This window comes from Rhinolophus ferrumequinum, chromosome 6 (assembly GCF_004115265.2).
Source record: "Rhinolophus ferrumequinum isolate MPI-CBG mRhiFer1 chromosome 6, mRhiFer1_v1.p, whole genome shotgun sequence".
Lineage (NCBI taxonomy): Eukaryota > Metazoa > Chordata > Mammalia > Chiroptera > Rhinolophidae > Rhinolophus > Rhinolophus ferrumequinum.
This window is the reverse complement of record NC_046289.1, coordinates 74,588,101-74,600,990: the sequence shown is the minus strand read 5'-3', so window position 1 is coordinate 74,600,990 and position 12,890 is coordinate 74,588,101. Positions and strand designations below refer to the sequence as shown.

Genomic DNA, 12,890 nt, shown 5'->3' with positions numbered 1-12,890 from the left:
GCCCCTGCTCATGATCTGCTTTCTCTGACCTACAGGGGGACTCTGGGGGCCCCCTTCTGTGTGCTGGGGTGGCGCAAGGTATTGTGTCATATGGACGTGAAGATGCAAAGCCTCCTGCTGTCTTCACTCGAATCTCCCCATATGTGCCCTGGATTAATAAAATCTTAAAGAGCAAGTAGCCACAGAAGCCTGGCCAGCCTCATGGAGAATCCCAAAGCCAGAGCTCTCCCAAGGTAGCCCCTGGGTTCCATGGGAGCCTGGCCCTAGCCTGAGTCCAGGGAGGTTCCCAGAGGCACACAAATCCCCTGCTGATTGTACCCCCAGCAAACTTCAATAAAGATGCAGCCTCCAGCGTGTGTGCATGAGACTCTTCCCTCGCCCCCAGAGCTCCCCCAGAGCTGGTCTGCTCCGCGAGAAGTCCAGGTCCTCTCTGAAGAATGGCACTGGGTTCCTTTCTTGCCAGATGAATAATCTTACCCACCAGTTTTCCTGTACATTGTATGGTGTTATGGGTTATTGAAGAAAAATATTTTCATCTATACAATAGGATTTAACATCCAGAATAATACTGGCACGGATTTACCTTCTTTCTCCCCTGTCCCCTCTTCTTCATCCTCCTCCTCCCCCACCCCTACCCCTTCTCCTCTATCTTCTCATCTTCCCTGGAACCCTGTGCCTCAGTCACTGCAATTCGGGGCACACGTGCGCCATAGCAAATTCCCCAGGACTGTTTCAGGAGACGGCCCCAAGCCTGGGCCAGTGATACCTTGTGTCCTTACACCCACCTCAGCCCCGTGATCGTCCCCCTCAGTAGTGTTCCTACAGCTAGAGCAGCACCTGACAAGTGGGAGAGAAGAACATTTCCCAAGCACAAGCACTCAGGATAGGCGGAGGGGGGAGGGCTGCCCCCCGGAAGCCCTCAGGGCGGGGCTACTGCAGCAGTCACAAGGGGGCTACATACGGGGCACGGCCATTCTAGCCCAGGACAGGGCTCTGCAAGAGCATCAGAGCCACCCAAGTTCAACATTCACCTTCCTTCAGAAATGACACAATACCTCCAAGTATTCCAGGAAAGGAACACTGAGTTGGGCCAAGTTCTCTAAAATTCCCTCCTCCAACTTACCTGCAACGCTCTGCATCTCGTACCCACCAGAATCTGAGCTGGATGAGTACACTGATAGCTGTATACACCCAAAGACAAGGGAAACAGGGCATGACCTCCAACTACGTCTCAGGAGCCTGCAGGTAAAGGGCGCCCTTACAGGTCCCACCATGGTCTCTAAGAGGCCTTAGAAGACAGGGTTGGCCCATGCAAGAAAGAGCTGCTACTGTTGGTCCGAGATCAGGGACCCAGCACCTCCACCTTCCCCACTGCCTGCCAGCCCACAGATCTGCGCTTCCAGCTTTACTACCAATCGATACAGATGTAAAATAAAGTGTAATATACAAAACTGATTGTAAATTCTGACTACGCAACAAACAAGCACATGTGCAAAAAAAAAAAGAAAAGAAAAGAAACCTGGAAGATCTCAAAAAGAAGAGAGCATATGCTGGAATCATAATAAAAGGATTTTTTTTGTCCTAACTCTTGTTTTATATTTGTATAATTAAATAAGAATTTTTCAATGTGATATACAAGAGGCAGAGACACTATGTGTAATGTTTGTCTAGGAAACCAGAGCACACACTGAATTGAAGCTAAAGCCCCATCTGCTCTTGACCCCCAGACCTTAAGGACAGCACATCCAAGGGCATCCCTTCTTCCCTGGAAGCTAGGCAACTGTGGAGATGTGGGAGAGTAGTCAGCGTGTCCTGCCAGCCTGGCCCCCAAGCAGTAGCAGGGCCAGTGGACACTGCAGGCAGCTGAGCTGAGCCTGCAGGCAGAAGTGGACCACAAGGGGTTAACAGGCACTGACTCCCGCACAGCCACCGCTGAAGACCAAACAAGCATCACATGGATCCCTAACATGGAAAAAGCAGTTGGTGGCCCAGCCACCCAGAGAAGATAAGTGCATCATCATCATCATCAGTACGGTGTCAGTTCTGCCATGCAGACGGGAGGGCCCATGGACCATGGAGTGTGTCCTCCTGACCGACACCAAGAGTGATAAGAAAGTCTCAGCATCACCTGGTCAGCAGGAGAAACCGTCCAGAGAAGAGGGCTTTGCCCAAACTCATGGGAAGAGGGCCTGTGAACAGCTGAGGGCAGCGTACAGGGAAATAAATGCTGAAGAGCCAGTTCCGCCTGTGGTCATGGTTATTGAGGCACAGGCCCAAAAACCCAACAAGCAACTGTCTGCTCCTCCCATCCCACCCCAATGTTAGGCCCTCCCCTGGGAACCTGGGGATTGTCTCTCCCCAGCAACTTTTATCCTCACATATTCACGCACTGTTCCCTGTTCCTGAGCCCACTCCATGGGCTGCTCCATCTCTAAGGTTTTTCCCTGCAATAAAGTGCCACCGAGCAGGAAACTGGCCTCACTGGAGCGAAGTAAGAAACACACCTGGGAGCAAAATTTAAGGAGACAGTCACGTAAGGAGGTACTTACACGCCCCTGAGAGTGAGTGCCTCCTCAGTGGTGGGCCCTAGATTCTTCTCTTCCTCCCCCTAGCGCCGGTCCTCACTAGCACAGTTGTGAGTAGCTGTGACTCATAGCTGTTCTCTGCCTGTAGATAGTTTAAATGAACTTAGACTCAACGTCACCATCATAAAGGACACATCTATTCCTCAACACCAAGAGCCAAGCAAACTTACCAGAGGAAAGAAAATTGAGGTCTGAAGGAAATACATTTATAAAAAGCTGGAGATGGATGACATTGCTTACTGTGCTTGGACTTACAATTCATCCAGGGGATACAAAACAAAAGTAAGGTGAGCTGCATCTCTGCCCTTGTAGGGCCACAGTCTCAATGAGTCGGCACCATATTCATGAAGCAGGTCATTTAACCAACCACACAAAATTCAACAGAAAGAACTAACTTTTATTGGTACCACTTGGTACCACTTTCCCTACATTGTCTCATTTCATTGTTATGACACCATATGCAAAAAAAAAAAAAAAAAAAAAAAAAGGAAAGCAACCTCAAGTCTCACCCCTTATACAAAACTAACTTAAAATGGATCATAAAACTATAAAACATTTAGAAACAATAGAAGAAAATCTTTGTGACCTACAGTGAGGCAAAGAGTTCTTAGACATGACACCAAAAGCACAATCCATAAAAGAAGAATTGATAAACTAGACTTACTAAACTTGAAAAACCTTAAAAAATTCTGTGAAAGACACCTGTTAAGAGAATGAAAGGACAAGCTACAGACTGAAAGAAAATATGTGTTAAGCACAAAGCTGAAAAATGACTAATATCCAGAATATATGCGGTACTGACAAAACTCAACAGTAAGACAACTGAATTAAAATATAGGCAAAATACATGAACAGACACTTCACCAAAAAGGATTTATGGATGGAAATAAACAGATGAAAAGATGTTCAACCTCGTGAGTCATTAGGAAATGCAAATTGAAAACACAATGAAATACTACCACACACATGTTAGAATTGCTAAAATTAAAAATACTGAAAATGCCAAGGGTTTGCATGGATGTGGACAAACTAGAACTCACATATATCTCTGGGGAAACTCAAAATGCTACAGCTTACTTTAAAAAATAGTTTAGGAGTTTCTCATAAAATTAAATTAAACATACGCTTACTGTATGACCCAGAATCCTACTCCTGGATGTTTACCTTACAAAACTGAAAACGTAAGTTCACATTGAAAATCTGTACACAAATGTTTACAGCAGATCTATGCCTAGTTACCAAAAACTGGAAACAGAAATGTCTTTTCTTTTTAATTAAAGTTTATTGCAGTGACAATTTTTAGTCAAGTTACATAGATTTCAGGTGTACAAAGATAAAGTTTTAGTAAAGTTACATAGATTTCAGGTGTATAATACATCATCTATATATCACATTGTGTGTTCACCACCCAGTCAGTTCTCTTTCCATCACCATATATTAGACCCCATTTACCCTCTTCTAGAGCCCTCCCTACCCCCTAACCTTCTGGCAACCTCTAAACTATTGTCTATGTCTATGAGTTTTTTGTTTCTTCATTTGTCTGTCTTGTTCTTTTGTTGTTTTTGGTTTATATACCACATGTCAGTGAAATCATATGGTTCTCTACTTTTTCTGTCTGACTTATTTCGCTTAGCATTATAATCTCAAGATCCATCCATGTTGTCACAAATGGTCCTATTTCATCTTTTCTTACTGCGGAATAGTAGTCCATTGTGTATATATACAACAACTTCTTTATCCATTCATCTATCGAAGGACATTGGTTGTTTCCATGTCTTGGCAACAGAAATTTCTTACAACAGACACTTAGATGGATAAACAATCATTAAAATGTCAGTGTTTTTACATCATGTTCATCCCTTTCCTTCCCGCTAATAGTGAATTCTAAACAAGACCCCATCCAACCTCTGTGGTACATACATGCAATGGAATACTACTCAGCAATAATAAGAAACAAACAACTGTTCATGCAACAACTTGGATGAACCTCAAGAGCATTATGTTGAGTGAAAGAAGCCAGCCTCAATAAGTTACACATTGATTCCATTTACATGGCATTCTCAAAAAGACAAAACTATAGTGGCAGACGACAGACCCTGCATGTGTTCTCTGGGCTACTCATCTGAATATTCAAGGGATGCAGCAATAAATAGTGGAAACAATTTGAACTTTACAATTAACTAAGCCTGTGTTAGAACCTACGCTCTCTAATTCGTTATTTGACTTTGTGCCTCTATAAGCCCAGTTTCCTCATCTGCAAAATAACAGTGGACTATTGTGAGAAATTTTTTATTTTTAAATTATCACGATTTCTTTTGGTGTACAGTTCTATGAACTTTAATGCAGATATACATTCATGTAACCACCACCACTATTGGGATACAAGTCTCATCACCTCTCCAAACTCCTTCATGCTATCCTTTTATAGTTATACATCTCCCCACCCTCCAACCCCTGTGAAAAAGAGCTTCAGGTGTAAGAATGGATGGAGGAAAGAAAGAATGGAAGGGAAAAGAGAAGGTTAAGGAGGGAGAGGAGAGGAAGGGCGAAGGAGAGGGTCACGGACAGGAAGCGAGGAATTTCCTTAGGGATGCATGTTTTTCTATACAATTGAGATACAAGTTTATTTACGGATCTCTCCCTGACCACATGACACATTCTCCCTATTCTTGAGCTGCAGTTCCACCCTCCACACCTCCCCAGGTGCCAACCCATTCTCTCTGAACAACCTGGCTTTTCTCCACACCAGGACAAGGGAAAGACTTGGAGCTGTCCGTGGTCCTGATTTTCTCCCTCTACCCTGTCGTGTCCAGCGCAACACGGGCAGTGAGAGAACAAGAAGGGGCAGCGAAGGGTTAAGAAAGAAACAGAAATCAAGAAAGTTATGAAACAGGGGGCCGAGGGTCTCCAAGCCTCACAGTACTGAGAGCCCCGAATCGGGCTGCCTTCTGGCTTTTATTGATGAACACACAAGGAAGTAGTATTGTTTTCTCCACGGTCTGTGAGTCTCATACATCATACCAGAGAACTGATTCAAATCAATCACCCTCGCCTGCAAACAGCCGGAATAGAAAGTCCCATGATGGCTTAACAATTATGATATGTGCCTCCCCAGAAACAAATCCTTTATGCTGAAACTTATTGTTAAGACTGGAAGGAGAACTGATGTTATCACATCATTGGCTCACTTCCCAAGCGGGTTGTGGGAAGGAATGTAGCCACATAGCCAGAAGCTCTCCTTAGCTGGGGGGAGGTGGGGGGGCTGTGCCCACCTCTATCGCCCCCCTGAGTTCTCCTGGTGGTCCCCACACGGTTCCGCCTGGCTTGGGTTGTTCCTCCCATGAGGAATCTTACCCATCATTGGCTGACCAACCATCTTTTGGGGGCCAAACAGAGAGACATGAAGTGTAAGCAGAAAGGTGAAGCGAAGTCCCTGAAAGGAACAGTCTCACAGACTCTTCTTTCTTTAGGGATAGGCACGAGGGGACAGACGGGTAGGCTGCTGCGTGACAACACTACCCTGCCCTCCCAAATATGGTTAGACAGAAGCACCACTGACAACTCCCTAAATGATACCTGGAGGGTTGGCCCTACCCTGCGACTGTGTGCTACTGTATACCTCCTGTCCACTACCATCCATCATTTGGCTGCCCACCATGAACGTGTGCTCTTTTTCCATACTTAACCTTTCCCAAAACAAAAATGCTCCCATTGAACATAAGTCTCACTATCTCTTTTACAAAGGAAAATGAGGCTTAACTCTCTGCAGAGCTGACATAACCCAATCTCATCAGTTACTCTTTTCAATTCCAAGTACGGGATCCCTAGGTGATACCCATTCCACCTCTAAATCAGTCACATTCCCAAAGTGATGCTCTATCAACCATAGACAAAACTGTAAACTTCCCCACCAACAACATACCACATATAAAATAGCAGAAGGCAGGCAGAGCAGAGAGAAAAAGGAAATCTGTTAAAATATGCAAATACACACGTGACCAAGAAAGTCACGGAAGAAAAGAGCAAGGAAGAAAACATGGGGAGATAGTGCAGTCCTCATTTCTGAAATTGGTCACCTGCCTGGAGCTGTACTGATTCCTTTCCCTGTTCTCAGCCAGTTCAGGTGAAACAAAACTTGAGTCTTAGTGGATCTGAACCTTGTGGACGCTGTGGAGCTACCTTACTAGCCCTGGATTACCTACCTCTCGATTTCTTATTACATGAGTGAGAAACAGATACCCTTCATCTGTTTACACCTCTGTTTTTCGGTCTAACTGGTTCAGGGCTACAGAACAGGACTCCTTCACCTCCAGATTCTCTTCTGTCCTGCCAAGGGTAGAATGCAGAGTACGGTTGCCAGTTTTAGCAAATAAAACCATAGTGTTCCCAGTTAAATCTGAATTTCAGATAGACAACGATTTATTTCAGCATGTCTCCTTCCATATCAGAACATACTTATACTAAAAAATGACTTGTTGTTCAATGACTTGTAACACAAATTTAACTGGGCATTCTGTATTTTAAACTGGCAACTCTAGAGAGTAAAAGAATTAGGACAGGGTCTCCTCAGACATTAGGAACATGTGTAAATTTTCTGTTCTAGACGGGATAGAGCTGAGGTCAACAGAGGGTCCAGCTAATATACACTAAGGAATGGACCACCCCGGTTACAAGCCCAAGCTAAGACTAGGGCATGGTAGAATGATTTGGGGAGGTATTTGTCCCGTGCTTCCCCATCTCTGAACTAAATGCCTTATAAATCTCCAAGAGAAATGACACTCCACCATGTTGCCCCCACTCTTCCTGGACTGCCTGCTTCTCCAAGTTATGATAGTTATGAGTTGTGTGATCTTGGTCATGTTATTGTGTATGATTCTCAATTCTACATTTGTAAAGTGATAGAATTGGTATTTCCTAACATTGTTACGGAAAAAAAAAGCCTCAGATACTGACATCTGTGTGTACATATTCTATTTCAGCAAAACAAGCTTGATTCCTAAGTAAGGGTAGGAAAACCCAAACCCCTGGGAGCAAACCATCCTTCTACGTCTACATCCCCATGGACGCGTCTCAGCTTCTCTATTTCCCTTTGGTGGAAGAGCAGAAAGGGCCCTTGATTTGGAATCTGGAAAATCTAATTATGAACTATAAGCCTTGATAGCCAGATACATAAAATTGTTATAATAATACCTACTTCCCAGGATTGTGATGAAAATATATTTAAGACAATAAATGATATGCACAGGCTCTCAAAAAATGCTAATTCCATTCCCATCTGCTCTTGTGATAATGTATATAAAGCCCTATCACAGGGTATGTTCCATTCCCCCATCTACTATCTCCTTGGACCCTCCCTTCTCCTGCCAACGAACATTTGGTTCAAAGGAAGGAGAGATCCAGATAATGTTTTTCAAATTAATCATCCTTTAAGTGGGGTGCTGCTCACATTTTAACATGGAATGGAATGGAATGGAATGGAATGAAAACTAACAGAGAGCACGGTATATCATAAGGATAAGTATTGTTTCCTGAAACCTTTGACTCATTTGTGTATGTGTATGTTTGTGCTCATGTACTCACACATACATGTGTATGTGCATTGAGTCTTTTTGCAAAATGCATTTCCTACAGTGAGCTATAGCCCTAAAAGCATGTATGCTTCTAAATGCTCAGTGTAACAAATCTCCCCCACCCATGTTTCTGATGGCCTTTAACAAACTGCCCGAACTGGAAAAGATAGGATCCCCCCATCCCCCACTCCAGACAAGGCACCATGGGGGACACTTTATCCTGGCAGCCAGGATTTCAGAGTTCAGGCCTCAGTTTCACCTTCAGCAAAACAAAAGGCAACTCTGGGGAAACTTCTGGTCAAAAAGATAGCCAGCTTAGAATGAGAGAAAAAACCTGACCACCCAGTTCCTGTGGTTACCAGCCCTGCCCTTTCCTCACTTGCTGGGAGCTATAAAGCCCAAGAGTGGAAACCAGAAGCAACACCTGCCACGGGCAGCCTCTCTGAGAAGATGCATTATCTTCCTCCCCCCCTGCTCTTCTTTCTTCTATGCTCCAGAGCTGAAGCCGGTGAGTCTCAGGGTCCTTCCCTCTGAAAGCTGCAGATCAGCTCCTAAAACAAAGTTTAGTGTGAATATAGCTGACTCTTAAACAGGAGTGCAGCCGGATCTCTCTTCAAGAGTCCAGAGTGAAGTTTCCACTTGGGATGTGTCCGCACACTCTGCAGCCCATGGTAATTCCCAGGAACGAGGAACCCCACACTGATTGGGGAAAGCCCAGAGTAGTTGGGAGGAAAAGGGGTATCTTCTCTAACATGTGTAATCATGTATATGAAGCCCTATATTCTCTTCATCTTCGGAGCTTTGGGACCACACATTACCTTGTCATTTGGCCATTTTGTGACACAGTTCATGGGCTGTGGGGAAGGTCAAGACAGGAACCCAGAGAGCTTGTCCTGCATGGTACAGAGGAGGGTTGAGGCTGGGGCAGAAGGGGAGTGGGGGAAATCTGAGGTGAAAAATGCCTGAATGACATCTGAGGCTGGTTGGCTATTGTGCCTGAAGGAAGCCATGAGAATTTATGTGGGAGGCTGTGGTTGGGGAAAGCAGTAACAGAGACACATGAGAGGGAAGATGGACAGAATACACAGTGAGGATGAGATAGATTCAAGAGAAGCCTCTCAACTTGAGCCCAGCTTGTACACTCTCTGGAGAGAGTGCCAAAGCCTGTGCTCAGGCCCTGGACTTCTCTGTTCCAGGGAAGATCATTGGGGGCACCGAGTGCAAGCCTCACTCCCGCCCCTACATGGCCCACCTGGAAATTGTCACTTCCCAGAATAACCTGATTAGCTGTGGTGGTTTCCTGATAAGACGGAACTTTGTGCTGACGGCTGCTCACTGCGCAGGAAGGTGAGGCAACAGGGTCGTATTATCTCCAAATGGGAGATAAACATCCAGGGGAGCAACCAGGGACACACCTGCAAGGGGGTCTGACTTTAAAGAGAGGCAAGACTTGGGCTTAAGGAAATTGTTCTCCTAATTGAATGGACGCTCTGATCCACAGTCACTGGGAGCTCAACTCCCAGCTCCCCTACAAAGGAGCAAGAGGCCCCATACAAGTGTCCCTCCTCTAAAAGTAGCTCCTTCTTTCCCCAACCCCAACACATAAGATGTGTGACATACTTTTCAGGGCCCCATCCAGTTCTCTGGGCCACTTCCTCTATGCCCTTTCTAAGAACACTGGCTTTAGTTCCCGGGCACCTGAACCCATCCTTTCCATGGGAGGCAGGGAATAGAGTCACCTGAGACAACAGCACCTCCCCCTTTTCTCTGGTATCTCTTGCTCCAGAGGGCGAGCCCTCATATAGGGCTTCCTGCGTTAGGAATTGCTAACCCTATGCCCTGGGTCCTCCATGGCCTGCTCAGTCCCCAGCAGTTCCTAAGGGTCTTGGAAATTATCTCTGTTCCCTGGGAAAACTCTTTCCTAAGTAAAACCTGAGTCCCCACCCACCCCCCCACCGCAAAAAAAAAAAAAAAAAAATGCCACAGTAGCCCAAAGAGGAGTGGGTAGAGTGCAGTGGCCTAGTAAGAGCCTCCAGTCCCCTTTTCTCGGAATGGGCACATCTCAGGAGACACCCCAAACCATCACTGTTTCTCTTTGACCTTCCTTCTCCCTCACACAGGTCTATAATGGTCACCCTGGGAGCCCATAACATAACAAAGAAAGAAGACACATGACAGAAGATTGAGGTCGTAAAACAATTCCCTCATCCAAACTTTGATTACATTTTTGCTCATCATGACATCATGTTACTAAAGGTAACATCTTTCTTCCCCTTCTTCACTTTCCATTCCTTTAGCCTTCTCCTTCAGGTCCCTATAGCCCTGACATTTCCCTGACCTGCCTCTGGACTGCACTCCCACACACACACACACACACACACACACACACACTCACCCTCTGGATGTGGCTCTAATGCGAAGCAATTTGCACGGTCCCTGCCTGATGGCCTCCAACTGCGTCCTAACACGTGTCTACCACTGACAGCCCGTCATTCCCTTCGCAGTTGAAGGAGAAAGCCAACCTGACCCTGGCTGTGGGGACGCTCCCCCTTCCACCTCACTTCAGCTTCATCCCACCAGGGAGAATGTGCCGGGTGGCTGGCTGGGGAATAACGGAAGTGGAGAAATTGGGCTCCAAGACTCTGCAAGAGGTGAAGCTGAGACTCATGGATCCCCAGGCCTGTAGACACTTCAACACTTTTGACCACAATCTCCAGCTGTGTGTGGGGAATCCTAAGAAGACAAAATCTGTATTTAAGGTAATCCTTAGACTAGAGTTCTTCTCCACAAATCACGGTGCAGGGTTCAGACATCTCTGGAAGGAGATGGGGTCAGAAGATTGCCAGCCATTGCCAGGGTTTAAGATCATAGGACTGAGGAAACTGGAACTGTCCGTCTGTGGATCCACTCTCCCATGGCCCTGTGTACTCTCTGACCATCCCTCTCAGTCTGCTAAATAGGACAGATGGGGTACCAAGAAGGGAAGGAAGAAGGGGCACCAGACCAGACGTATACCTCCAGGAGAAGCAGGGCTCCTGGGTATGACCCTAGGTCTGAATGGGACTCAGAGTTGGAGGCCATAGACGGGAGTGGATGACTTTCCTGGCTCACCTTCTGCTCTCTCTCTCTCTCCCCCACACCCCTGCCACAGGGAGACTCGGGGGGCCCTCTTGTGTGTGCTGGGGTGGCCCAGGGCATTGTCTCCTACAAACAGAATGAAGAACCCCCTTCTGTCTTCACCCGGCTCTCCCATTACCAGCCCTGGATCAATGAGGTCCTAAAAAAGAATTAGCCCTGGAGCCTGGGCCAGCCTGAGAGGAAATCTGAATCTGGACCTGAGTAGCGTCATTCTCCAGCCAGCCACCCGGCACACTGAGTAGGGTGTCTGTGTCCAGAGCTGCATCTGCTTCCTGCTGATCCTCCTGGTCCTAGGCCTCAAGAAGTTTCCTTCAAAAAAAAAAAAAAAAAAAAAAAAGAAGTTTCCTTCAGGTCAAAAATCTCTCAGTAAACTTCAATAAAGACTCAGCTTCCAGACATGAGTGTACATCTACTCCTTCTACTGCTCGCTTCTCATAGCACATAGCAACCTGATGTCCAGCCCAGGCAGCCATTACGTTCGGAAAGGGGTGGGTGTATGTGTGAGAGACAGAGGGACAGAGAGAGGGGGGAAATAATGAAGAAAAAATAGGGAAAGAAAGAAGAGAAAGGGACTCCCTAGACAGGCAGGATCCATCTTTCCAACTGAAACAAGAAATTACACCAGATCCTTCCTTGCCTTAATTATCAACTCTATATCAATTTTGATTTATCTTTAGTAATATTCAGAATCACTAAGAATTTTGAATTGCAAACAAGATATACAATATTTACAGCAGCCCTGACCTCTCCCACTTGATGTCAGTAGCTATGCCCCCTCTCCACAGCCAAGTCTCCAGGAATTGCTAAATGTACCCCACGGGCAGGGGATTGGTGAGGTAGGAATCACCTCAGTTGGGAACCAATGGTTTCGATACAGGATCTAGAAAAGGCAGCTGGTACCATACAGGGCCCGCCTCACAGTGCACCTCCATGAGGAAAGATCTACCATCTGTGGAGCTTTAATCTGAGACGCAGATCACCTCACTCATTGCTGCAAAACAGATACCTGGGGCAGATAAAGAGGAGGGATGGCATCACAAGCTCTGTACAAGCAACACCCAGCCACAGAGGGCTGCACCCAAACCAGCAGGAAGTCGAAAGCCTAGAGCCTGCTCAACGCAAACTCTTGCCAGTTGAGGTACTGCCTGGAGGAGAGAAAATAGGGTAGGGCAGGGACAGACACGACAGGAGCCCTGCAGCTGACAGCGCTTCTCGTTCTGAGGGCGGGGTAATCCCTTCCATCAAGTGAACGCTTTCTAAGAACTCATCTTTAAGAAATAATCAGAGATATACATGAAGATTCATGAATAAAGATTACCCTCATTATTATTAATAATAAAAAAAATGCAATCCTAGCCATGGAACAAAGTTTGAATAGTAAATTCACATGATTGAATATTTTGAATTCATTCAAAATTTATTTTCAAAAACATTTAATGGTATGGAAAAAGCCATATAATGTAATGCTTTTTAAAAGCAATATTAAAATCTCTCTATAGCAGAATCTCGATTTTGTACCTATATGTTTGATGTATGTGTAGGGGAAAAAACGAAGAGCACATCAACCAGAAAGCCCTTCCCAGACGGCTGTGGAACC

The 12,890-nt window shown here is 45.7% G+C and overlaps 2 protein-coding genes across 3 annotated transcripts in view; both read left to right on the top strand.

Annotated features, from left to right (window-relative positions):
* Positions 1-344, top strand: part of LOC117024202 (mast cell protease 4-like) — a 28,956-nt gene extending 28,612 nt beyond the window's left edge. For both annotated transcript variants that reach the window (XM_033109636.1, XM_033109639.1), the window contains one exon: positions 36-344. In XM_033109636.1, the coding sequence (XP_032965527.1) occupies positions 36-179 (144 nt within the window). In that variant the 3' untranslated portion in view covers positions 180-344. The remainder of the gene's footprint in view (positions 1-35) is intronic.
* An 8,200-nt stretch (positions 345-8,544) lies between these two features.
* Positions 8,545-11,583, top strand: LOC117023498 (chymase-like). Its single transcript, XM_033108324.1, has 5 exons — positions 8,545-8,663; positions 9,352-9,502; positions 10,276-10,411; positions 10,660-10,914; positions 11,307-11,583. Exons 3-5 carry the CDS (start codon positions 10,400-10,402, stop codon positions 11,445-11,447), a joined length of 408 nt encoding a protein of 135 aa, XP_032964215.1. The 5' UTR covers positions 8,545-8,663; positions 9,352-9,502; positions 10,276-10,399; the 3' UTR covers positions 11,448-11,583.
* Positions 11,584-12,890: the final 1,307 nt, after the last annotated feature.

What these genes read in the sequence shown, in the direction of transcription:
- LOC117023498 (XM_033108324.1), top strand. An exon ending in AGACAAAATCTGTATTTAAG is followed by an intron (nt 10,915 to 11,306) that starts GTAATCCTTAGA and finishes CCCCTGCCACAG; the next exon opens with GGAGACTCGGGGGGCCCTCT.